Source organism: Emydura macquarii, unplaced genomic scaffold, assembly GCF_026122565.2.
Source record: "Emydura macquarii macquarii isolate MOO-44397 ecotype Brisbane River unplaced genomic scaffold, CSIRO-AGI_Emac_v2 contig_2116, whole genome shotgun sequence".
Taxonomy (NCBI): Eukaryota; Metazoa; Chordata; order Testudines; family Chelidae; genus Emydura; species Emydura macquarii.
Window position 1 is genome coordinate 183,714 of NW_027132253.1, and position 25,260 is coordinate 208,973.

Consider the following 25,260-nt stretch of genomic DNA (forward strand, 5'->3'; position numbering starts at 1 on the left):
CAGGAGTCCGGAATCCCAGCCCTCTCCCTGCTATAACCACTAGACCCCACTCCCCTAGGAGTCCTGGCTCCCAGCCCCCATTGCTGGAGGGCTGTGGCCCTCTCTCCCAGGGTAAGGGGGGTGTCACCTTGCTGGTCCTTGCCAGCGCCAGGCGTCTCGGTTCCCTGTGGGGGTCATTCCAAGGGAATCGAGGTGTTTTGTTCTCCACCCGCCAAGGTTATCAGCCCCTGGGCTGTGACTTCGAGGCTCACGCAAAGGGGGGGGGGCCCAGCCGTCAGCGATGGGTGGGGAAGGTCCCTGGGGACAGTATAAAAGGGCTCTGTGACGGACAGAGGTGTTTGCCCGGGCTGGACTGCCTAGCCCTGCGCCAGCGTCCCCAGCGTGTCTCACCCGGCTGGGTGCCCAGAGAGCCAGGATGGGGAAAGCGGTAAGGGCCGGCTCTGATTCTCTGCAGTGGGAGGGGGGCCAGATGCCAGGGGGATGGGCCACCTTATGGCTAGCTAGCGAAATAGAGTGTGTCTATGGAGCTAAGACAGATCGATAGCTAGAGGAGGGTGTCTGGGTATGGATGGAGGGGTGAAGGGATGGAGAAGGGTGTGGATATGGGGGCTGAGGGCTGGCTAGAAGGGGTGTATAGGGATGGATGGACAGAGGGGACTTTGAAATCTCACCGTGTTAATTTCATGGCGAGCAGCTGGCTGTGTCACTATTTGACTTTCCAAGCGGAGGGCGCCAGGGGTGAAGCCGTGTTGGATCAGCGGCGCCTCCCGGAGGCCATGCATGGGACAAATGGCCCAGCTGTGACGCCCTCACACGGCTTAGCATTTCACAGCAAGAGGATCCACAGCAGAGGAATCCATGGACCCCTGGCTGGCAGTCAGGGCTGGCCCCAATGCCCTCACGTGGCACTAGGGGGCGCTGTGCTGCAGAGGGCGGGGTGGGGGCTCTCCCCTGGCCAGCAGGGCTGGGCCCCATGCCCGAGTGCAGTGCAATGGGGTGCTCTGCTATAGATCATGGTTCAACAGGGGGCACGCTGCCTTCTACACCAGCCTTTTGATGGCTTAGAGAGCTGCTGTCCATGAGCGTGCAAAGCGTGTTGCACCACTGCTCACACTTGGGCACGAGCTAAGATCTCCAGCAAACCTCGTGGGTGGAGTGCTCGAAGAGGACCCAGGGAGGTGAAGTTATCTGAATCAGTGCTATAGGGCCCCAGAGTCCTGACTCCTTCCCGCCCCACCCCAGCCCTAACCACTAGACTCCACTCCCCTGCCAGAGCTGGGGATAGAACCCAGGAGTCCTGGCTACCACTACACCCCACTCCCCTCCCAGAGCCAGGGATAGACCCCAGAGGTTGCTGAACTGAATAACTAGGCACTGAGATTCCTTATCACCTGCTGGCAGCAGTAGTAGGGCTGTTAACTTGCACAGACACCTACATGGGTCCCTGCAGCACAGCCTTCTACCTCTTGAGCTGAGGGACTGACTCCCGCAAAGACCAGCGGCAGTAGAGCTGTTCTCCTCTCCGCAGGACCAGTACGACATGTACTCGGTGGAGATGGAGAAGCAGGGCAACGGCGCCATGGATGTGAAGATCAAGAAGAAGACAACCAAGGCGGCGAAGAAGAAAGAGAAGCTGGAGAGTATGAAGAAAGAGATGGATGTGGTGAGTGGGGGCAGTGGGGCTGGTGTCAGCCGTGGGACTTGAACCTGGGCCCTGTACAAAGCTCTGTCACTCAAGCAGCTAGACCTGTTAGCTTCCGGGGGGGAGCTAAAGACAACCACAGGCAGCCCCCATCTCAGAGCCATAGGTTCAGGCTCTCAGCAGACTCAGGCAGTGTCGCTGCATCAATCACACTGGGGGCAGCTCCCCCTCTCCCAGCGACGGGCTCAGGCTCTCTGCAGACCCAGAGAGCATCAGCCAGACTCGGGGCAGCCCGTTCACCCGCTCTGGGCTCCCTTCTCTCCTCCAGGATGATCATCAGCTCTCCGTGGAAGACCTGGAGCTGAAGTACCAAACCAACGTGACCAAGGTAAGGGCCCCCGGGACGGAGGCTGGGAGGGTCTGTACTTCTCAACCCAGCCCCGGGTGCCATTTACTTCACCGCTAGATTAAGACACACCTTTTCTGGCCATGCTCCCACCCGTCGGTGGCCATGCCCCCTGCATGGTAGCCCATCCCAATCATGGGGCTTTGGGAACCACTTCTTTTTGGGTAAGGGGCTCCCTCCTTTAAACACCGCTCCATGTTTCAGACAGTCTGTGGTCTGTCCCCAGCGCTGTGAGCTTCCTCAAGGCAGTGCCCCAGCCAGGGGAGGGAAGACTACCATAAATGATGCTGTTTTCAGCTCTCTCTGAGCAATCGGCACAGGCTCTCTGCAAACTCAGGCAGGCGCCGGGCACATCTCAGAGCTTTTCTCCTCCATCGCAAGGGCTAGAACCTGGCTTAATTTTTTAAATGAAAGCTGAGCTCGTGCCGCATTCACCTGACTCCAGGAGCTGGGCCTTTGGGCCTCTGTCCACCCCTGGGTGCGGATCTTCAGAGAGGAAACTGAGGAAAGATGGAAAAACTAGGGACAGCGATGTGGGGAGAGCACAGGGGGGACAAAGGTGATTCTGGAGATCCTAGACATACTCATGACCCCACACCTATATTGAAGCCGCGCCCCCAACTAACAGACCAACTGCTACACTGTAGCTCCACCCCTACATTATAGCCACGCCCCCACAGCATAGGCATGGCCCCAGCTAACATGGGATGCCTTGTCTATCTGTATCCAGGGCATGAACAGCACGGTGGCAGCGGAGATCCTACTCCGAGATGGCCCCAATGAACTCAAACCCCCCAAGGGGACCCCCGAATACGTCAAGTTTGCCCGCCAGCTGGCCGGGGGGCTGCAGTGCCTGATGTGGGTGGCTGCTGCCATCTGCCTCATCGCCTTCGGCATCCAGTGCGGCCAAGGAGACCTGACCAGCGCGGATAACGTGAGTACCCAACGGGGGTCAGGACGCCTGGGTTCCATCCCTGGCGCTGGGAGGGGAGTGAGGTCTAGTGGTTAGAGCAGGGGGGGGCTGGGAGCCAAGACTTCTAGGCTCTCTCCCCAGCTCAGGGAGGGGAGTGGGTTGTCCCAGGCTCTCTACGACTCAGACAGGCGATGAACCCTCTCCTGCTGTTACTGGAGGGGTGTCATTCCAGCCGAGGTGCATGGCTCCTTGGTGCCTCTCACGTCAAGAAGGGCGCTAGGCCATGAGAGCCGTTAGCATTTGCAGCTTGGCCTGGGGAGGATTAATAACCTTTCTCTCCGTGCCGTCTCCCCGGGCAGCTGTACCTGGCTATTGCCCTCATCGCGGTGGTGGTCGTGACCGGCTGTTTTGGCTACTACCAGGAGTTCAAGAGCACCAACATCATTGCCAGCTTCAAGAATCTTGTACCACAGGTAAGGATGGGACGGGAACCCAGGCCACGGATACCCGGGCCACTACACTGGGGGGAGGGTCTAGTGGTTAGTGCGGGGGTGAGGGGCCGGGCGCCAGGACTTCTGGGTTCTCTCCCCCGTTCAGGGAGGGGAGTGCTTAAAGCACAGCCATACCTATGTGCATCGGTTCCCCAGCTACCCCACCCCAGAGGTGGCTGCATCTCAGCGCCGGACAAGCCATCGCTGGGCAGCTGCAGGTCTAAGGTTAACGCTGACTCTTCTCACTCTCCTAGCAAGCCACGGTGATTCGGGATGGGGACAAATTCCAGATCAACGCCAACCAGCTGGTGGTGGGCGACCTGGTGGAGATCAAGGGTGGGGACAGGGTCCCGGCCGACATCCGGATCATCACAGCACAGGGATGCAAGGTGCGAGGGGGCTGCGTTAGTTGGAGGGGGGGCAACAAACTGTATCGCACAGGGTGCACTCTGTGTGTGTGTGTGTGTGTGTGTGTGTGTGTGTTTCACTGCCCCCTGCTGGACGGGGTGCCTATCCATCTGCCCAGCTGATCACTTGGGCACCCATTGACTCTAAGATCTAGCCCCTCACCCCCACCCCACAGCCTGCCATCCATGCCAGAGCAGATCTAGGGCATCTCTGCTTCCTTGGGCAACCTCTGCACCCCCAGAGCCGCCCCATGGCTTGTGAGACCCCAGCCTTGGCCCCTCCGAGCGCTAGTGCAGACAGAGGGATCTGGGCTCTCCAAGCCAGGACAAAGCATCTCACGGGGCTGGGGGTGCTGTGCCGTGACAGGGGGTGCAGGGTGGCGCTGACCCACTGGGGTCTCTCCTGCAGGTGGATAACTCCTCTCTGACGGGGGAATCCGAGCCCCAGACCAGAAGCCCCGAATGTACTAATGAGAGCCCCCTGGAGACCCGGAACATCGCCTTCTTCTCCACCATGTGCCTGGAAGGTACCAACCGATGGGGTTCCAAGCAGGGAAGGGCCCAGTCGGCGCGTGGAGAGGAGACCCGAATGGGGGTCGCTCAAAAGGGGGCAATTTCCCCTGGCAATCAGGGCTGGCCCCAATGCCCCAGCGTGGTGCTCATGAGTGGAGGGTGGGGTGGCTCAGTGGCGGGAAGTCTCTCTAAATTCCTTCCTGTGGTTTCAATTGGATACAAGGTTCTCCTTCACTTCCTGTCCTAAATCATGGTGCAATGTTGCTGTGTGGCTGTTCCCCAGCTGCCTCACCCCAGAGGTGGCTGCATCTCAGCGCCGGGAGAGCCCTCTTCAGGGTCTTTTGTGGCCAAGGCCACGCCGGTCATCCTGCAGTCATGTCAGCTCCATCCCCCCCATCCAGGCACCGCCACCGCCATCATCGTCAACACCGGAGACCGCACCATCATCGGGCGCATCGCCAGCCTGGCCTCGGGGGTGGAGAACGAGAAGACGCCCATCGCCATCGAGATCGAGCACTTTGTGGATATCATCGCCGGCCTGGCTATCTTCTTCGGGGGCACCTTCTTCGTGGTCGCCATGGTGATCGGCTACCCCTTCCTGAAGGCCATGGTCTTCTTCATGGCCATCGTGGTGGCCTACGTGCCGGAGGGGCTGCTGGCCACCGTCACGGTGAGTCCGCCTTGCCCAGTCATCGCGGGCCGCGACTCCGATCCAGTCCCACACTCGATCCAGTCCAGGTTCTGTGCACAGATTGCGTCAGACCTCACTAAATGCCTTTCATGGTGTTTTCACATTGACGCCAATCCAGCCTCACACCGAATCCAGACCAGATTTAGTGCAGTGGTTAGACTGACTCTGATCCAGTTTTGTCCTGGATCCAGTCCAGGTTTTGTGCAGTATTTAGGCTGATTCCCATCCAATCTCAGTCATGATCCAGTCCAGATTTTCATTCTCACTCTAGATCCGGTTCAGATTTTGTTTAGACTGACTCTGATCTGGTGTAACGCTCGATTCTGTGTTATATAAAGTGCTAGGTCTTAGACTGGCTCTGATCCAGTCTTATATGGAATCCAGTCCAGATTTTATAAATAGTCCAACGAGTCCAAGATCATTTCACATTGAATCCAGTCTATGTTTCAGACAGTATGCAGGGACTCCAATCTGGTCTCATACAAGATCCAGTCCAGTTTTCACAGTGTTTTGACCAACTCCCAATCCAATTTCACACTAGATCCGGTCCAGATTTGTGCAGCATTCGATGTGGAGTTACCCTGATTCCATTCCAGGTTTCAAGGCTGTGTTTAGATGGGCTCCAATCCAGTCTCAGTCTAGATCCAATTCGAGATTTCTACAGTGCTCAGATTAGGTCAGAGCTAGTCTCGCACTGCATCTAGTAAAGATTTTGCACAATGTTTACACTAACTCTGATTTGGTTTCAAATTGAATCCAGTCCAGATTGTGTGCAGTGTTTAGACTGACTCTGATCTGGTGTCATACTAGATTCAGTCCAGATTTTCTACAGCATTCCAACGGACTGATCTGGATTCTGGTCTCACACTGGATTCACTCCAGAGATGATGTACACTGTTTATGCTGACCCTGATCTTTCTTCCTTTCCCTCCCTCGCTCCCCTGGTAGGTGTGTCTCTCCCTCACAGCCAAACGTCTGGCCCGAAAGAACTGCGTGGTGAAGAATCTAGAGGCAGTGGAAACCCTGGGCTCCACCTCTGTTATCTGCTCTGACAAAACCGGTACTCTGACCCAGAACCGCATGACCGTCTCCCACCTCTGGTTTGACAACCAGATTCACACGGCTGACACCACAGAGGACCAGTCAGGTATGGGACACCATTCAACCAGCTGAGCTGCATTTCAGTGCCATCTGTTCCCATGTGACGTTATGTGTGGCTGTTCTCCAGATGCCCCACCCCAGAGATGGCTGCATCTTGGCACCAGACAAGCCATCCCCATGCAGCATGTGTAGCTGTTTCCTAGTTGCCCATTCACAGAATTGGTTGCATCTCTGCACCAGGCAAGCCATCCCTGCCTCTCTGGTGCCTTGGAGTATTTCAGGTTGGAAGCAGGAGAGGGAATTCACCAGCTGTTATTATCAATGTCTCTCTCTTTCAGGGCAGAGCTTTGATCAGTCATCAGAGACATGGAGAGCTCTGTGCAAGATTGTGTCTCTCTGTAATCGGGCCTTCTTCAAATCAGGCCAGGATAATGTGCCGGTGCCCAAGGTATGCAGGAGAGACGAGATAAGAAATACATACAGCTTGGCCACGTATCTTTCAATGGGAAACTAAATCTGAGACACAAAGGGGGGCTCAGCAGGGGGCACTCTGCCCAGGCAGTCAGGGCTGTCCCTGAGGCCCCAGCGTGGTGCCAGGGGGTGCTGTGCTGCAGGGAGCGGGGTGAGGAAGGGGCTCACTAGGGGACACCCTCACGTTGTATTGTGGCCGGTCATTAAAAGATCTCACAGTGTTTAGCTCTTGCTACTTCAACTCAGGATAATTCCACCATGCCTCCTTCCTGAGCTTTCATTTAGCCGTAGCATTATTTTCCCTGCCATAAACTGTTCAGCAGCATGGCAATCTAGCTGTTCCCCAGCTGCCCCACCCCAGAGGTGGCTGCATCTCAGCACTGCTTGGGGAGTCCAGATTCCACCTCACCTGTTCTCCCTTCTGCAGAGGATCGTCATTGGAGATGCCTCCGAGACGGCGCTGCTGAAGTTCTCCGAGATCACAATGGGGAATGTCATGGAGTACCGGGAGCGCTACAAGAAAGCCTGCGAAATCCCCTTCAACTCCACCAACAAATTCCAGGTCAGAAGGGGGCTGCATTCTGGTGCTGGATAAGAGCCTTCTACTGCTACCAGCTAATGCAGTGACTCCCAGAGAGGGCAACTGAACCCAGCTGTCCTGACTCTGCCTTTTTCTCTAACCCCTAGCCCCCGCTCCCCTCCCACAGCTGGGGATAGAACCCAGGAGTCCTGGCTCTCAGTCCCCCCCCTCGCAACCCACTAGGCCCCACTCCCCTCCCGGAGGACAGGGATAGAACCCAGGCATCCTGACCGCCCTGCTTTCCGCACAGCTGTCTATCCATGAGCTGGAGGATCCCCGGGACCCCCGGTACCTGATGGTGATGAAGGGGGCTCCGGAGCGGATCCTGGAGCGTTGCACCACCATCATGATCAAAGGGCAGGAGCTTTCCCTGGATGAGCAGTGGAAGGAGGCGTTCCAGACGGCGTACATGGACCTGGGGGGACTGGGGGAGCGTGTGCTGGGTAAGGGGGCATGGATGGGGGGCTGAGGGAGGGCATGCTGGGTGAAGGGGCAGCATGGACTTGTGGGGTCACTACAGAGGTGTTGGGTGCCCTGGGTATGAGACACATGGGACTGAGATGGGGGGGTCTGTGTGGGGAGCCCATGGGGCCAGGACAGGAGGGACCCCACTGGTGTGGGGCACAGGGGGCTGAGTGGAGAGAATCCCTGGGCCTAAGGTGGGTGGGGGATCCCTGGTCATGGGGGGGCCATGGTACTGTGGGGGGACCCCGGTGCTCCACCCTCACAGGCCCTGCCCCACTGTCCCTCTTCCCCTCCCCCCCCCCAGGGTTCTGCCATCTGTACCTGGACCCGGTGCAGTTCCCACGCGGCTTCTCCTTCGACACGGAGGAGATGAACTTCCCCACCAGCGGGCTGTGCTTCGCCGGCCTCATCTCCATGATCGACCCGCCCCGCGCCACCGTGCCCGACGCCGTCATGAAGTGCCGCACCGCCGGCATCCGGGTACGGCGCCACTGTCTCGGGGAAGTTCACAGCTCCAGCGTTGCCCCCGCCCCGGCGGGGGCACTGCCCCGGGGATGCTCACAGCACCGGAGTCCCCTCCCCCACCCCGGCTGGGATATCGCCTCAGGGAAACTCACAGCTCCGGAGATGCCCCACGCTGCCTGGGGCACTGCCCCGCGGAAGCTCACAGCACCAGAATCCCCTCCCCCGCCCCAGCTGGGCACTGCCCCCAGGGAAGTTCACACGGCCAGCTGGAGTGCTGACGCCCTGCCCCCACCCCCAGGTTATCATGGTGACTGGAGATCACCCCATCACCGCCAAGGCGATTGCGGCCAGCGTGGGCATCATCTCGGAGGGCAGCGAGACGGTGGAGGACATCGCTGCCAGGATGCGCATCCCCGTGGAGCAGGTCAACAAGCGGTGAGATCCCCGCCCAGAGCCAGGGGAGAACCCAGGAGTCCTGGCTCTCAGCCCCTGCCCTGCTCTTACCCACTAGACCCCCGCCCCCCACTGGCCTCCCAGACCTGGGGCTAGAACCCAGGAGTCCTGGCTCCCAGCCCTCTCAGCCGCTCTTACCTGCCAACCCCACACCTCCCGGAGCTGGGGGTAGAACCCAGGAGTCCTGCAGAGTGGTTCAGCAGGGGGCGCTGTGCTGCAGGGGGCGCTGTGCGGGGTGGTTCAGTAGGGGGCGCTGTGCTGCAGGGGGCGCTGGGCGGGGTGGCTCAGCAGGGGGCGCTCTCTCTCCCCCCGCAGGGAGGCCCGGGCCTGCGTGGTGAACGGGGGGCAGCTGAAGGACATGGAGACTGAGGAGCTGGTCGAGATCCTGAAGATGCACCCGGAGATGGTCTTTGCCCGGACCTCCCCGCAGCAGAAACTCATCATCGTGGAGAGCTGCCAGAAGCTGGTGAGGCCCCAGAGAGCGAATCTGCCCCCTGCCCCTGCCCTGCGCTCGCTTTCACGTGTGTGTTTTCTTTCCTTTAGTGGCTTTCCCGTTCTTTCCAGTCCTTCTCCCTCCAGTCCTTTTCTTTTCTTTCACATTCTTTTCTTTCTTTCCTGTTCATTTCTTCCTTTCACTTGTTTCCTTTTTTTCACCTTGTTTTTTAATTATGGCTCTTTCTTTCTTTCTTTCTTTCTTTCTTTCTTTGGCTTCCACATTCTTTCTTCTTCCTTTAATTCATTTCTTTGTCAGGTTTTTACATGCATTTTTTCTTTTCGTTCGTGACTTTCTGCTTCTTTCTTTCCTTTTCTTCCCAGTTTTTTCTTTTCTTTCATGTTCTCTCTTTCGTTGGCTTCCGCATTCTTTCTTCCATATGCCCTTCCTTTCGTTATTTTCTTTGTCAGGTTTTTTACATTCATTTTTTCTTTTCTTTCGTGACTTTCCATTTCTCTTTTCTTTCTTTCTTTTCATTTTTCCATTTGTCTTTTCTTCTTTTCTGTTCATTATTTTCTTTCGCTGGCTTACACATATTTTCTTTTTCATCTTGTTTTTCCCTATGGCTTCTTTCTTTCTTTCTTTCTTTCTTTCTTTCTTTCTTTCTTTTGTCACCCTCCCCCAATGCTCTCCCTCCCTTCCGCCTTGTTCCCCACCCACCATGACCTGCCTGTCCCCCCCCACACCCAGGGTGCCATCGTGGCGGTGACGGGCGATGGGGTGAACGATTCCCCAGCTCTGAAGAAGGCTGATATCGGGGTGGCCATGGGCATCGCCGGCTCCGACGCCGCCAAGAACGCAGCCGACATGATCCTGCTGGATGACAACTTCGCCTCCATCGTCACAGGCGTGGAGCAAGGTGCCCTGGGAGCGGAGGGGCTGGTATCCCAAATGGGCCTGGCAGCCTGGGGGCCAGCAGGGGGCGCTCTGACAGCTCCGCGACCTCGAGAGGGGCTGGGAGCATCTCCCAAGCAGGGGGTGCTGTCCCCAGGGCAGGGGTGGAAGGTAGTTGGGGGAGGAGGGGGTTCAGACGTCTCCCCAGCAGGAGGCGCTCTGACGGCAGCCTCCCTACCCAGGCCGCCTGATTTTCGACAACCTGAAGAAATCCATCGCGTACACCCTGACCAAGAACATCCCGGAGCTGACCCCGTATCTGATCTACATCACGGTCAGCGTCCCCCTGCCCCTGGGCTGCATCACCATCCTCTTCATCGAGCTCTGCACCGACATCGTGAGTGCGGGGCGCTGGGCCGCAGGCGGCAGGGCGGGGGTGCTGTCCCGGATGCCTGGGTTCCCTCCGCTCAGCCCTACGAGTCTCTCTCTCTCTCTCTCCCCACTAGTTCCCCTCGGTGTCCCTGGCCTACGAGAAAGCTGAGAGCGACATCATGCACCTGAAGCCGCGAAACCCCCGACGTGACCGGCTGGTGAACGAAGCCCTGGCTGTGTACTCCTACTTCCAGATTGGTGCGTGCCCCGCAGGGCCCCTGGGTTCTAGCCCCGGCTCCAGGAGGGGAGTGATGTTTAGTGGTTAGAGCAGGGGGGGCGGGAAGGCTGGGAGTCAGGACTCCTGGACTCTAGCCCCAGCTCCGGGAGAGGAGCAGGGTCTAGTGGCTAGAGTGTGGGAGCTGGGAGCCAGAGGAGGGTGTATCTCAGCTACAGACCCTGTAGCCCTCTTTTTTCATAGCGCACCCTTTATTAACCCCTCGGGTGCTGGTGACTTCTCCACATTAATTACCCCTCCGAGGGAGTGCTGTTGCGTTAGACTGGGGGGCAAGGGGTGGCACTGACAGATGGGAGACAGGGCTGGGCCACAGGGGTGGACTAGAACTCTTGGGTGGAGCCAAACCTTTCTGGCCCCGCCTCCCCACTAGAATTCATGGGCGGAGCCAAGCACTGCTGGCTCTCTCCCCCATCCACCCTGTCCCTTGTGCTGAGCAGCCTCCCCTGGGAACCAGCAGGGGGCAGCGCCGAGTCCCCAGAGTGTAGGGGGCATCCCACCATCACGGCTTTTCCTCCCCTCACCCCTCCTGCCCAGGCGCCATCCAGTCCTTCGCTGGCTTCACGGACTACTTCACGGCCATGGCCCAGGAGGGCTGGTTCCCCCTGCTCTGTGTGGGGCTGCGGGCCCAGTGGGAAAACGACCACCTCCAGGACCTGCAGGACAGCTATGGGCAGGAGTGGGTGAGTGACGGGCCAGATTGGGGATAACAGCCCTACTGCTGCTGCTGGGGAATGGAGCGACTCCTTTAGCCCCACCTAGAGGATAACAGAGTGTGAAGGTTGTTAGCAGGGTCTGGGCTACCAGGGCTGGGGACTGGCTGTCTCAGAGACATGGGGCCTTTCCCCTCTACAGGGCGCCGGCTCCGATCCAGCCCCAGGGCTCCGGGGGACTGGCTGGCACAGGGTGGTGGGGAAAGAGACAAGGGGCCTTTCCCCACGTGGAGGGCACTGAGGGCTGGCTCTAACCGGTGCCCCTCCCTCCCCTCAGACATTTGGGCAGCGCCTGTACCAGGAATACACCTGCTACACCGTCTTCTTCATCAGCATCGAGATGTGTCAGATCTCAGATGTCCTCATCCGCAAGACTCGCCGTCTCTCCGTCTTCCAGCAGGGCTTCTTCAGGTATAGAGGGAGCCTGCAGGCCTCTGGGGAGAGAACCCAGGAGTCCGGGAGAGCCATTGTTCTGAGGCTGTTCCCCAGATGCTTCCCCTCCTCCCACAGCCAGCTGCACCTCAGCACTGGGGGGTGGAGGGGCCCCATCCACATGCAGCATTATATGTGGCTGTTCCCCAGCTGCCCCATCCCAGAATCAGCTGCAGCTCAGTGCTGGGCGAGCTGTCCCCAGGGGGTGTTATGTGTGGCTGTTCCCCCAGCTGTCCTGCCCCAGAGATGGCTGTAGTTCAGAGCCAGGTGAGCCATCTCCATGCAGCATTACATGAGGCTGTTCCCCAGCTGCCCCATCCCAGAATCAGCTCAGCTCAGCTCCAGGCGAGCTGTCCCTGGGTGGCGTTATGTGTAGCTGTTCCCCAGCTGTCTTGCCCCAGAAGTGGCTGCATCTCAGCACCAAGAAGTCATTCTCTAGCATCCTTCCAGATGTAAAACACCATAAAATGAAGGTTTAATCTCAAGTGTCCCTGTATCGTTGGCGGCTGGGTGGCCCTGCTAATTCTGCTGCACGAGTGTATTAGCCACGGGCAGCTGCTGTTCACTGGCCTCATCCAATCTCGTGGTCTTCTTCTCCGGCAGGAATAAAATCCTGGTGATCGCCATCGTGTTCCAGCTCTGTCTGGGCTGCTTCCTCTGCTACTGCCCCGGCATGCCCAACATCTTCAACTTCATGCCCATACGGTGAGAGCTGGGAGACGTCCCGCTGGTTCAGACCAGTGCAGCGCTAGGGGGCGCTGTGCTGCAGGGTGGGAGTTCTCCCCTGGGGGCACTAGGGGGCGCTGTGCTGCAGGGTGGGAGTTCTCCCCTGGGGGCACTAGGGGGCGCTGTGCTGCAGGGGGTGGAGCGGAGGCTCTCCCCTGGCAGTCGGGGCCGGCCCCAGGGTGGCCCAGAGCTGCAGATGAATCCGGGGTTGGTTCTCCAGCCTGGCTTAGCAGCTGCCAAGGGCTCAGCCATGTGGCTGAGCAGACACTGCCCTACCTCGATCTCCGTGGTTAAGGTCTCTCTCCTGGCTCCTATCCAGATTCCAGTGGTGGCTGGTGCCGTTGCCTTATGGCATCCTCATCTTCGTCTATGATGAAATCCGAAAGCTCGGGGTCCGCAGGCATCCAGGAAGTGAGTAACCGAGAGATCACACGAGCAGCTGTCACCCAGGGGTCCCACCCCAGAGGTGGCTGCATCTCAGGGCCAGGCAAACCACCCCCATGTGGCATTATGTGAGGCTGTTCCCTCGCTGCTCTGCCCCAGAGGTGGCTGCATCTCAGCTGTGGGCAAATGTGACATGCCAGCGCACAACCCAGACCAATGAGCAGCTGTGTTACCCCTGCCCGGCAACCTCGGTCTCCTCACAATCCCTTGCTGAAGTAGCTCCCGGCAAAGCACACCCGGCGTGTCTGCGTGTAACTGCAGCTTGCCAGCCGCACCCTGGCTCTCATCAGCCTGCGTTATACAACCGGGTGAACCAACACTTCTCAAGCCCTGATTCCCCCCCCAGAAATGTCTGTCCTGTACAGCCCAGCCCTCCCCTGGACACTACAAACTCTTTTAAGTTCATCATTCTTTTAAGGCAGTGGTTGAAAACTGTGGGCGGGGCCACAGACCACGTCTAAGGGTTCCGATGGGAAATCTAAGATTTCCATTTGGTGTTTTTTGGGTTTCCAAACCCCAGCTTTAAGGGAACAACGTGCCGGCTTCTTACTTCACGTAGTGATTCTGCCCCTTCCACGCACGCTCCCGGGATTAGAGAAAACCAGTGGATTCGGGAGAGAGAGAGAGCCCGATCTGAAGCGAACCCACGTTAGCCGGGCGTAAAAGTCAGAAATGGCCCTAAGGAAACCAGAGAGAGGAGGCTGCCAAATGCCTCGGCGAAAGAACAAGAGCTGATTCATGTCCAGCTTCTCCCCATCGGCTCTAGCGCCGTGACACCCAGACCTCAGTGATTCGGGAGCCAAAGTACCAATCGACGGAGCCCCTAGTAGCGTGACGGCATTGATTGATTTGCTGTGCTGTTCTCGACGGGGACTATTTCGTTTCTGTAGCTAGATAGCTCTAAAACAGATGCAGCTTGTTCTCACAGCAAATAAGTGAATGGCCTGCTCCAAGCTGCTAACTGAACTGGTTAATGGCCCAGTAAAAGCAGCCTGCCTGGCTACTCCCTTCAGCTGGTTAATCATTCAATCCAGCTGGGTTTTAATACCTTGTACTGGGCAGAGCCACAGGCACCGCATCGCCCTGCTGCATGCATTGCACGCCTGCACTGCCCGCCCCAGCTGGTTGTTGGCCAGCTCTGAGGTCAGGACCCCTCACCCACCGCGGATTTGCTCCGGGGGCAGGGAATGCAATGGGCAGGGAAGAGAGGGATGTCTTGGGAGGGCTGCCCCTTCCAGTCCCTGCTTGGAGAAGCGACAGGCCAGCTGGGGAAGGAAGGAAACTTCCCCCCCCTGCTTTGCTAAAAATGTAGATTATTTTTTTTTGCACAGGCCTCTCTCCTAAGCCCCAGGTAAAGGCCCATCAGCCTTATTTACACCCGGCTCAGGTGTCTGCTTGTCCTTTGTCTCTGAGGAACTGGTTTGGCCGCTTCCTAAAGACATCTGGAAATCTAAGGTCCCTTCAGACATGAGCTCAGCGTGTGTTTGTAACAGTCACCGCTAGGGCTGTTGGGTGCCTTCCGTATGGTGTAATTGCTCAGCAAATCATGCGGTTTTAAATGCTACCCCGCAAGGCCTTGTACAGTCTTACAATAGGGTGTAGGGTGTGAACATAGGGGTGTATTCTGCCACAGTGAGTCATCCCCTCCAGTGTTATGTGTGGCTGTTCCCCAGCTGCTCTGCCCCAGAGGTGGCTGCATCTCAGCACTGCGAGAGCCCTCCCCATGCTGCGTTATGCGTGGCTGTTTGCCAGCTGCCCCACCCCAGAGGTGGCTGCATCTCTGCCCTGGTGATGTGCTCTAACGCTGGGATCCTCCCCAGCGCCAGCAATCTCACCGCATTGTTCAATCTTCTTTTCCACAGGCTGGTGGGACAAGGAACTTTATTACTAAAGGCAAAGCTCCGGCCCACGGCTGCCGCCATCCCTCGGCCTCCAGCATCATCTGACACCTCAGACCCCTCAATGCAGCCAAAAAGTTACAGACGTCCCCCACGTGCTCCCAGTCCCTGCTTCTGCTGCCCCTAGGAACCACTGGAGAAAGCAAACTCCTGTTCCAGCCCCTGAGAGGCCAGGGACGCCGGTGATGGATGGAGAATGACCATCCACTTTGCTTCTGTTCATAGCTATTCCTTGCTGGCTCTTTTTGTGTAGCTCGCAGCAGGACGGCTGGGTTCTCTCCTGGGCTCAGGGAGCGGAGTGGGGTCTAGTGGTCAGACTGGGGGGGACTGGGAGCTAGGACTCCTGGGTTCTGTTGCCAGCTCTGGGAGGGGAGTGGGGTTGAAGGGTTAGCAGGGAGGCAGGGCTCCTGGGTTCTATGCACATCGCTCACGCTTTCCCCGTTGGTCAGGCATCGCTGGGGTTGGGGAGGCATAGATTGTGCCCGGTTCCCGCGGCATACGCAGGACAGCGGTGGCTTTCATCTGGACAATCACTGCAGCCCTACGGCGCAGGAGGCTGGACAGACACATCAGGCCATTGGCTTCCATTCCTGGCTCAGCCAGACCCGGGATGCCGGCCCTCACATGGGAATAGGAGGGGAAAATACCCCCAAGAGGCTGACAGACGGGGGGTCCTGCCTCTGTGCGTTCCTGGGGGGACTGGCCCAATGGAGTTCAGGCCCTGGCCCTATGGTCCTCCTAACTGGGCCAGGAATTTGGAGGACAAGCCCCTGGGGGTGGGGGGGGAACAGAACTGAACTGCTCCCCTCCCCCCGTATCTGCCCATCTAGCCCGGTATCCCGTCAGTAGCAACTGCCGCTCCAGGTTGGGCCCATCTAACCTGGTATCCTGCCCCCTTTTTGCTCCCCCAGATCAAACCCATGGGCCCATCTGACATAGTATCCCACCTCCACCTGCGTCAGATCCTTGGGCCCATCTCCTCCCCCACTGATCAGTGCTGGATTCTTCTGGTGAAGGAGCACAGATCCCACAATGCATCTCGCTGCCCCATGGCAGGGGCACTCATTCCATCCTGACCTCCCACTGGAGATCAGCCCCCCCCAAAAACCAGGGGCCCCTATTCACCCAGCTACTCCCACCACGACCACTCCAGCGACCCCAGGCCCAGGAATCCCAGACACCAGGGGCAGGTCAGACTGCTTCAACCGGATAAAAGTCAACCTAAACTGCCTCGCATCCACTCAAATAATAGCCCGGCTGTCTACATTTGCTGCCACCGTTTTAAAGAAAATTAAGCCACGGAGTAGGTGGAAGTAATCACCGGCTCAGCGGCTGGCACCGGTGTGCTGAAAGTCTAACCCAGTTTTCAACAGCTGCGGCCTCTTCTGCAGCTGCAGAGAGAAAGTTTTCTTTAGTTTCAGCTTTATTCAACTACTCTAAAGCAAAGAGAAGAACGTGATTGTGAGCTGAACAAGCAGGAAAGCTTATTTTTCTCTTCCACTCTACGTGCCAAATCTACTAGTGCTAAAATCTTGAAGAACTTGGGGACCAGAAAGAATTACTTCAAGCCACTAACTCCAGATAACATTTCCTTTGTCTGCTCAATCAATCTAGTTTTAAATGCAAAAACTATGTTTTGATGAACTTACTTTCCTTCTTATGTATCCAGCCCATGGAAGATCATTTTATTTAACTAATAAAACCAAATTCTAAAATACGGGTTTTATGCCTTTTTAAATGAATTCCCACTTGTAAGCGCAAACCCTATTTTGATAAGAAGTCTAAGTTAGTTTATGGAACCAGCACATTGAAGGGAATTTTGTGTAACTAATAAAAAACGATTTTAAAACGTTGGTTTTGTGCAATTTTAATTGAGTTCCAATTTGCATTCAGTTGCAGCTTGACACAAATGAGTAAAACACATCGTCAAGTAAATAAGGAATACGTCATTTGCTATTTTTAACACTCCTAAAAATTAAGCACCTGAATAAATGGCTGTTAAGTGACAGAATTGCTTAAGTATTTATAGATATAGCGATTTAAGCAATTTTACAACATAAGAGCCATTCAGTGGCTTGGTTTTTACATTTTTTGGATTGTTAGAAAACAGCAAATGACGCATTCCTCATTCAGCAAACACTTTTTTTTTTTTTGGCTTTTGCTCCTGGTTAGCAAATAGCAGCAGCAAATTTAGTGTAAAGGTTGGATTTAGTTGTGAAATCAACATGTGAGGTCTCAGAGGCAGAACTGGGTCCAATCCGGTGTGCTACGATTTAGGAAAGATGGGGATAAATTAGACAGAATCCAGGACAGAGCAACAAAAATAATCAAAGGTTTAGAAAACCTGAGCTGTGAGGGAGGGATAAAAACACCCGGATATGTTTAGTCTTCAAAGAAGATTGAGGGGGAAAGCTGAACACTGTCTTCAAAGGGGCCGTTATAAAGAGGACAGTGATCCATCAATCAATCGTTCTCCAGGGGAGGTAGGACAACCAGTAATGGACTTAATCTGCAGCAAGGGAGTTTGAGGTTGGATGTTGGGAAAAACCGTCTACCTCTGAGTGCCATGAAGCTCTGGACTCTGCATCCCAGGGAGGTCATGGGATCCCCTTCCCTGGAGGTTTTAAAGACCAGGTGGGACAAACCCCTAAGCGCTGATTTCAGCCACAGATTCCAGCGCTTGCTGATTTCAGTCGATTCTCCCCCAGCCTGTTTCCCATCTGTTCTTCCCAGGAGGGGAGTGGGATCATCCCCGTGCATCCCCCGCCATGCTGGGCTCCCACATTCCCTGGGGTTGGCTCCCTAAGCCTCAAGAGCCATCAGCATTGGGACTGTGCCCACCGAGATCTGCCTCAACCATTGCCCCCTCCATCTTCTCCCCCAATTACCCCTTCTTTGGCATTTGCCACCCCACACTGGATCCTGCCCCTCTGCTGAGCTCCCATCCTGAGAGACAGGGGGTGTGCCTCAAACCCCCCACCACACACACAGCAGGGCTCAGCCCCTCCCGTGGGGGGACGGATGGACGGACACACAGGACTCCAGCTGGGGGAGCAACAGCAACACAAACACAGCCCCACACCAGGAATACCAAAAAAAAATGTTTAAAAAAAAATAATAAATCGACAGCTGGGGTTTATTCTGACCCGTTTCCTGGTGGCTCAGACACAGATCGGATCCGGCACTGCGGCAGGCGCACAACCGAGAATTTAGCCATCCAGGGACCCCTCCTGCACCCCGGAGAAGAGCCGAGAGAATCCCAGCAGGGTGGAGGGCGATTAATTTCCATGGACCAAGGTAACGAAGAGAGCGAGGGAGCTGAGCGCCAGGAAACCGGTGATGACGGCTTTGACCAGCAGCGCTGTCCAGCTACTCAACAGGAAGACATGAAAGAAGGATCTGGAGGAAGGAGGGAGAGAGATAGGGAAGGATGCGAGTTAGAGGGAAGTAAATGGCTGGGACACCGCCCTGAGGAAGCTCACAGCACCAGAGCACCCCCGCAGCCTTGGCTGGGGCACTGTCATGGAGAAGCTCACAGCACCGAAGTGTCCACTCCACCAAATCCCATCAGCAAAAGGGAACATAGGGGAGTCCTCTGTAAATGTACAGCGCCTGACACGGTGGGATGCCGGGCCATGACTGCTGCAGCCACCACGACGGAGACCCTGAGGACTAGGAAGTTTTTGGACAGGCAGTTCACTGCCGTCTGCAGGAAATCAAAATGTTCAGGGCCAAAAAGGGGGCGGGGGAAAGGAAAGTGATTGCCCCAGGGTCCAAAGATCGGGGGGCCCCAAAACACCTGTAACTGGTGAACAGGGAGGGGGTGGGACCCTTGCAAACATGATGTCAGGGGCCTCATACATCTCTTGACGGGCCTGAAACGTTTCCCGGGAACGAGCCGATTTCGAAGCGCCAGGCAGGGCTCTGCCCCCAAGTCCCTCACGGGTTTTTGACGGCTCGTTAGTCTGCATCGTTTATTTTTACAACTTAACTGAACGGGGACATTGTATTAAATTTGTCCATTCTCCCGGCGAGCATTGCACTACTGTAATAAACACTCACAGCAGCTAAGAGAACAGGAATATTAGAGAGACTCTATGGAAAACATTAGGAATGTATAGAATATTCAATCCACCCCTGTCCAGCCTGGCCCCTAAATCCTCTCCCCCACTCTCCCCTCAAAGGCCCCAGCCCGCCTGGCCCCTCTGGGGGGAAAGGGAAGATCTAGGGGCTGGGACCTAGATCCACACCCCTAAACCCCTGGGCTCCAGCCAGCCTGGTCCCTAGATCCTCCCCCCCGACCCTAGTCAGCCCAGACCCTAGATCCTCTCCTTGGGCCCAGCTAGGTCCAGCTGGAACCTGGGCCCACTTGCCTGCACCCAGCCCAGGTCCCTGTCCCCACTCCAGCTGGGATCCTCACCTCCCAGTCTGACCAGCCCTGCCACCCTCCCCAGCCCCCCAACTGCCCTGGAGCCCCATGCCCCGCCCCCCTGTGCTCACTCCATGAAGAAGGCCTTGTAGATGCTCAGGCCCAGCAGCAGAGTGAGGGGCAGGCGGTAGCGCTTTGGCAGGTCGTAGCGGGTGAACATCCACACCAGGGCAGCCATGGCGATGTAGTGAACCTGGGGAGGAGGTGGAGAGTGGGGGGGGTGTCAGAGAGAGCAGGGCACTGCCCTGGGAAGATCGCACCACCAGTGTCCCACTCCACCACCCCCACTGCTGTGGTACTGATTGGGGGGAAATCACAACACCGATTTACCCACTCCCCGCCATCCTGTCTGGGGCACTGTCCCTGGGAAACTCACAGCGCCGGAGCGTCCCCTTCCACGGGGCTGGGGCACTGTCCCGGGGAAGCTCACAGCGCCGGAGCATCCCCTTCCACGGGGCTTGGGGCACTGTCCCGGGGAAGCTCACAGCGCCGGAGCATCCCCTTCCACGGGGCTTGGGGCACTGTCCCGGGGAAGCTCACAGCGCCGGAGCATCCCCTTCCACGGGGCTTGGGGCACTGTCCCGGGGAAGCTCACAGCAGCAGCAAAGGGGCTCTCACCAGGCTGATGTTGGAGTCGATGCTCATCTGGATATACTTCCAGTCGAATTCGATGCCGCGGGCTCCCACCCAGAGAGGGATGCACCTGGCAGACACAGAGGGAGGGTTAGAGGCTGCTCACACCAGACACATCCCTGGGGGCCCTTGCACGGCACTGGACTGGTAGGGAGGACTTGCCCGACACGGAGATGCAGCCAGCTCTGGGGTGGGGCAGCTAGGGAACGGCCGCATGGAAGATCAGCACAGGAAGGGAAGGAGAATCCCCTTGTCCCAAGGACATTTCCTAGAACTCTGGGTCAGCAACTGTTCTCTGCAGCACGGCGCCCCCTAGTGCCGCACCAGGACATGACCGGACAGCCAGGGGAGGTCTCCCATCCGACCTCTGACCCCCCCACCCCGCTTCGTGGGAATCCGGGGCCCACCTGGACATCACGAGCTCGGCTGTGGCCCATCCCATGGCTGCCACCATGATCTTGTATTCGCCCTTCCCCGCGTTCCTCGACATCACCAGGTGCAGCCCCACCAGGTCAGCCAGGTCCACGGTGGCCTTCATGAACTCCTGGGGGAGACAGAGAGTTAAACGCGGCCCCGCAGCCCCTCCCTCGCCCAGCCCTGGACTCCCCCCCCAAGTCAAACTTACCCCCACAAAATCGTAAGCGCCAGCTCCACCCTCCCAGGTGGGAAAGAAAGTGGCCAAGAACAGCATCTGGAACGAAAAGGGAGATGTCACGGCGACGGGCCCACCCGGCGTGGTACCCAGCCCCCCCCCAGAGCAGGCCAATAGCCCACGTAGACGCTCATCCTGCTTCCTGCCCATTCCCCCCCCGGAGCCAGGCAGAAGAGAACCCAGGAGGCCTGGCTCCCGGCCCCGGGGTCAGCGACAGAGGCGCCCCTCACCTTGCACAGCTGGACGAAGAGGTAGGTGGCCCCCGCTTGGACGCATCTCCAGAAAGCGTTATACTCCGACCTGCGGGGGAGGAGAGAGAGAGCGGGGGGGGGGCACCCCAATGATTCTCCCGACCCGGGACAATCCAGCCCCTCCCCACAGCGCAACCCACCGGGGCCCAAGAGCACAGGCAGGTTCACTGTGAGGGAGGGACCCGCTAGCCCAAACCTTGGGGTACCCCGGTATCCCGCCCCCTCCCTGCCCCCCAGGACCAGCCCACGGGCCCATCCAGCCCGGCGTCCCGCCCCCCTCCCTGCCCCCCAGGACCAGCCCACGGGCCCATCCAGCCCGGCGTCCCGCCCCCTCCCTGCCCCCAGGACCAGCCCACGGGCCCATCCAGCCCGGCGTCCCGCCCCCCTCCCTGCCCCCCAGGACCAACCCCACGGGCCCATCCAGCCCGGCGTCCCGCCCCCTCCCTGCCCCCCAGGACCAGCCCCACGGGCCCATCCAGCCCGGCGTCCCGCCCCTCAGGCAGGGTCCCCGCCCAGCCCCCCCGGGGTGTCTCTGCCCCCCGCCCCCCCGGCACTCACAGGCCGCTGCACTTGTAGGCGATGAGGTAGGGGAAATAGGCCAGCGCGAAGCAGTTCCCGAAGTGGAAGAGGGTCATGGCTGCGCGGGCGCCACGATCGGGGCCGGGGGCCGGATCCTGCCCGCGGAGGATGACAGGGAGGGAACCCAGGCGTCCGGGCTCCCAGCCCCCACTTCACCCTCCCCGGGATGGAACCCAGGCGTCCGGGCTCCCACCCCCCGACACTCCCTGGACCCCCCCGTCCCGTGCAGCGGGAACACGCACTGTGACCGAGCGGGTTCACGAGCGAGGCGGGCGGACGGACGGACGCCCTGCCCCAGTGCACTCTGGGAGCTGTAGTTTCCCCCGCGCTTACCCATCTATAACTTAACCGGTTAGTTGGACTACAACTCCCATGATGCAATGCGCACACAGCTGCTCTGGGAGCAAAGCAGTGTGGGAGTCAGCCGCTGATACTCACTGTGCCATCGGACTCCGCCTCCCATGAGGCTTTGCACCCAGGGTGGCGAGAGGGGCACCATGGGAGTTGTAGTTCACCTCAGTCACTTTATTACTGGACTACATTTCCCGTGATGCAGCAGGCGCGGGCAGCCGTGCACGATGGGAACTGTAGTCTTCTATCCAGACTCCCCAGATAAAAAGACTACAGATCCCCCCATGCACTGGAAGAATCTGAGAAGGGGAAAAGAAGTCAGGACCCCTGGGTTCTAGCCCCAGCTCTGGGAGGGTAGTGGGGTCTAAGGGTTAGAGCAGGGGGCTGGCAGCCAGGACCCTTTCCATCCCTGGCCCTGGAAGCAGCGTGGAACGCTGCCACATCCTGAACCTACGGTGGTTTGTGGACGCTAGATCCAGGGGACACGAGCTCAGTGGCAAATAATCCAGCCATGAATGGGTTAAACAACAATTTCCCGCCCCCTCCGAAGTAGCTAAATCTAGGGCAGCATGGCCAGATGTTCCTGCCTCCCGCCCCTCTAAGGGTGTCCCTGCCTTTGCACCTCATCCCATTGCGTAAGGGGGAGGGATTATCTCTGAGCCCTTTAGCGGGAGCTGGGATTTAAGGGTGGCAGAGGCACCATCCCTGTCCCTTGCCACCGCCCCTTAGACCCACGCCCTGGCTCTTTGCAGTTAGATCCCTCCCAGCCCAGCACGCTGACATGGCTTCCCTGCTGCAGTCAGGGCTGTCCCAGCGTGGTGCTAGGGGGGGCTGTGCTACAAAGAGCGGGGTGGGGGCTCGCCCCAGGCAGTGAGGCTACCCCAATACCCCAGCGTGGTGCTAGGAGGCGCTGTGCTGCAGGGAGCGGGGCTCTCCCCTGGCGGTCATGCTGGCCCCGATGCACCAGAGCAGCACTGGGCTCGGACCCCGAGGATCAATATCCCGTTCTGCCACCAGCTGCTCTCGTGACCTTGGGAGAGTCACTGCATCTCTTGGGGCCCTAGTTTGCCCGTCCGTACGACGGGCCCAATAATCATCCCATTCTGTGGAGACTGGGACACGTAGGGGCAGGGCCTGTCTCTGGCTGTGTCTGGCCAGCGCCTGGCCCAATGGGGCCCTGATCTCAGCTGGGCCAGGGCCTGTCTCTGGTTGTGGGTCTGGCCAGTGCACAGCACAGTAGGGCCCTTGATCTCAGCCAGGACCGGGCCCCTCTCTCGCTGTGGGTCTGAGAACAGGGCCCTGGCTGCTGCCATCTCATCTGCAGCCTCTGGCTGCTCCCAGAACCCAAATCCCCAGCACGCTGATGACCCAGCCCGGTCACCCCACTTGTCTGCTGCAGGACCATCCCTGCTGCAGACTCACAGAGGCACTATAGGGGGCGGGTATCAGACCATCCCCATCAGCTCAGAGATCTGAGGGTAGGCCCCACACCGCCATCGCTGCATGCCAACATCCCGCCTGCTGGCTGGGGGTGCTGCTGCTCCAGACGCCCCGGCTCGCTTCCCTCAGCCTCGCTTCTCGCTGACGTCAGTGCCTAGGTGGATCAGACGCAGCCCCGGGAGCCGAAGGCTCATGATGCAGGGTGACCTTGCTGAAGAAGAGGCTCGTCCTCCCTGTCATAGCCACATGGGCCACTGGGGGGCAGGCTGGGGTTGCCATTTTAATCCGCTCAGCTGTCCTAGATCTTCCAGGAAAGTAATGACACCTGGGTTCTGTCCTCAGCTCTGGGAGGAGAGTAGGGGCTAGTGGTTAGAGCAGGACAGCTGGGAGCCAGGATTCCTGGGCTCTCTCTCCTGCCCTGGGAGGGGCTAGTGGTTAAAGCAGGGGAGCTATGCTAACCCCAACCTACCTTTTGGCTCCCCGAGAAAGCTCCAGCCTTAGGGGGAAGGTCCAGGGCTTTTAGGGCTGCAGCTGCTAGCTCCTCTTCAAGGGAAAGCAGCTTACCATGTGTGTGTGTGTTGCATGTGGTCAAAGCACGTGGCAGTGGGCAAGGACCGGCTAGGAGAGAGGGTTTTTGGAGAACTAGCTTCTGCCAGTCACAGCCTCCAAAAGTCATTTGTCATCTGTACCTCAGTTTCCCTTCAGTCATGAATGGCTAATAGATCAGACACAGGAGGCTTTGACTAACCCCCCCCCCCTTCACCTCCCTCCACTGGCTCCCCTTCTCTACCCCCTCAATCACCAGCTGCTTGTCTTTTCATTCAAGGCTGTTCCTGGCTTCTTGCCTTCCCTGCCGCCCCCTCATTGAGCTGTCACCACTTCCCCCCTCCCCGCCAGCCACTTTCACCCTCTAGTTACATTTTTCAAACCAGAGCCCTACGGGGTCCCCACCCCAAAGCCACCTCATTATCGGGGTGCATTGGCCTGCCTAGATTGCTATGCTCCGTGCCTTTCATGCTGAAGCCTAGTTCAGCATTGCCATGTCTGGGCTGCAGTTGTTTCATTGGGGAACTGCCTTTTTGTCTTGTGATAAACAGTGACTGACCCCCTTTCAGCCCCAGCGTAGGAAGAACAGTCAGTTGTCCCTGGGTGGGGTGGTAAATAACAGGGGGCCCCCCCAGAGCTGTACTGGGACCTGGGCTGTTTAACATAGGGCTAGGTGAATTGGGAAAACTGGTAAGCAGGGCGGTGGTACTGTTGACAGAGAATGGTGTTACTCCAGCTGAGGAAGGGCCCAGCAGCCTAGGAAGAGTTACACGGAGATCCTGCTGCCCCAGGTAACGACTGATGAAATTCACTGAAATAAATGCAAAGTAACCAATGGAAAAACAATCCCCTCTACCTCCGCATGAGCTGTGTGTACTCCTGCAAGGGCTTGTCTTCGACCCAGAGCCCCACTACCTCCCTCTGCTCACGCTGCAGCAGCCGCCACACAGTTAGAAACCCTGGGCCCTTGTCTCCCCTGCTACTTGTGCCTGTGAAACTTGTCGCTTGGGGGGGTGTGGGGGGGAAAAAAAAAAGCTCTGAGCAATGCAAGTTTTGCTGGCAGGAGTACTTATGTCAATATAATGCAGCTACACAAGAGATCTCCCCACCTCAAAACCACCTAAACAAGCAGCAATTGCTTGGGTAGTGGGAGAGGCTCTTCTGCCTGAGTGCTAGCTACACAAGCACTTATGCTGCTGGGGGTGAAGGGGGTTCCACACCCCTGAGACAAGGCCTAAGTGCTAGTGTAGACAAGGCCTTAGGAAAGGGACAGACAGTAGGACTAAATACAACGCCACTCTGTAAAGATATGGTACACCCCCACCTTGAACACTGGGCGTAGGTCTGGCTGCCTTATCTGGAAAAAAAAATTAGAAGTAGAAAAAAGGTACAAGAGCACCCAGAGAATGATTAGGGGTAGGGAGCACCTTGCCTGTGCAGAGTGGGACTATGCAGCTTAGAAATGAGGAGGGGAGGGGAGGGGGAGATATGCGAGGTCTATAAAGTCATGAAGGGTGTGGAGAAAAAAGTGTTATTTACCCTTCACCTAACCCAAGAACTGAGGGTTATTCCCTGAA

At 57.8% G+C, this 25,260-nt stretch overlaps 2 protein-coding genes across 2 annotated transcripts; one reads left to right on the forward strand and one right to left on the reverse strand.

Moving 5' to 3' along the window:
- The first annotated feature begins 415 nt into the window (after positions 1-415).
- Positions 416-14,795, forward strand: ATP4A (ATPase H+/K+ transporting subunit alpha). Its single transcript, XM_067558507.1, has 23 exons — positions 416-427; positions 1,529-1,663; positions 1,971-2,030; positions 2,779-2,982; positions 3,321-3,434; positions 3,707-3,841; positions 4,269-4,386; positions 4,774-5,042; positions 6,012-6,210; positions 6,503-6,612; positions 7,063-7,197; positions 7,466-7,658; positions 7,985-8,160; positions 8,444-8,580; positions 8,914-9,064; positions 9,782-9,950; positions 10,168-10,322; positions 10,432-10,555; positions 11,127-11,272; positions 11,580-11,713; positions 12,338-12,439; positions 12,780-12,871; positions 14,767-14,795. The coding sequence occupies exons 1-23, from the start codon at positions 416-418 to the stop codon at positions 14,793-14,795; spliced, it is 3,099 nt and encodes a 1,032-aa protein (XP_067414608.1).
- Positions 14,796-17,890: 3,095 nt separating this feature from the next.
- TMEM147 (transmembrane protein 147) lies at positions 17,891-21,572 on the reverse strand. Its single transcript, XM_067558508.1, has 7 exons — positions 21,326-21,572; positions 20,747-20,816; positions 20,490-20,555; positions 20,272-20,408; positions 19,850-19,934; positions 19,303-19,424; positions 17,891-18,201 (listed from the first exon to the last, which is right to left on the reverse strand). Exons 1-7 carry the CDS (start codon positions 21,400-21,402, stop codon positions 18,081-18,083), a joined length of 678 nt encoding a protein of 225 aa, XP_067414609.1. The 5' UTR covers positions 21,403-21,572; the 3' UTR covers positions 17,891-18,080.
- Positions 21,573-25,260: the final 3,688 nt, after the last annotated feature.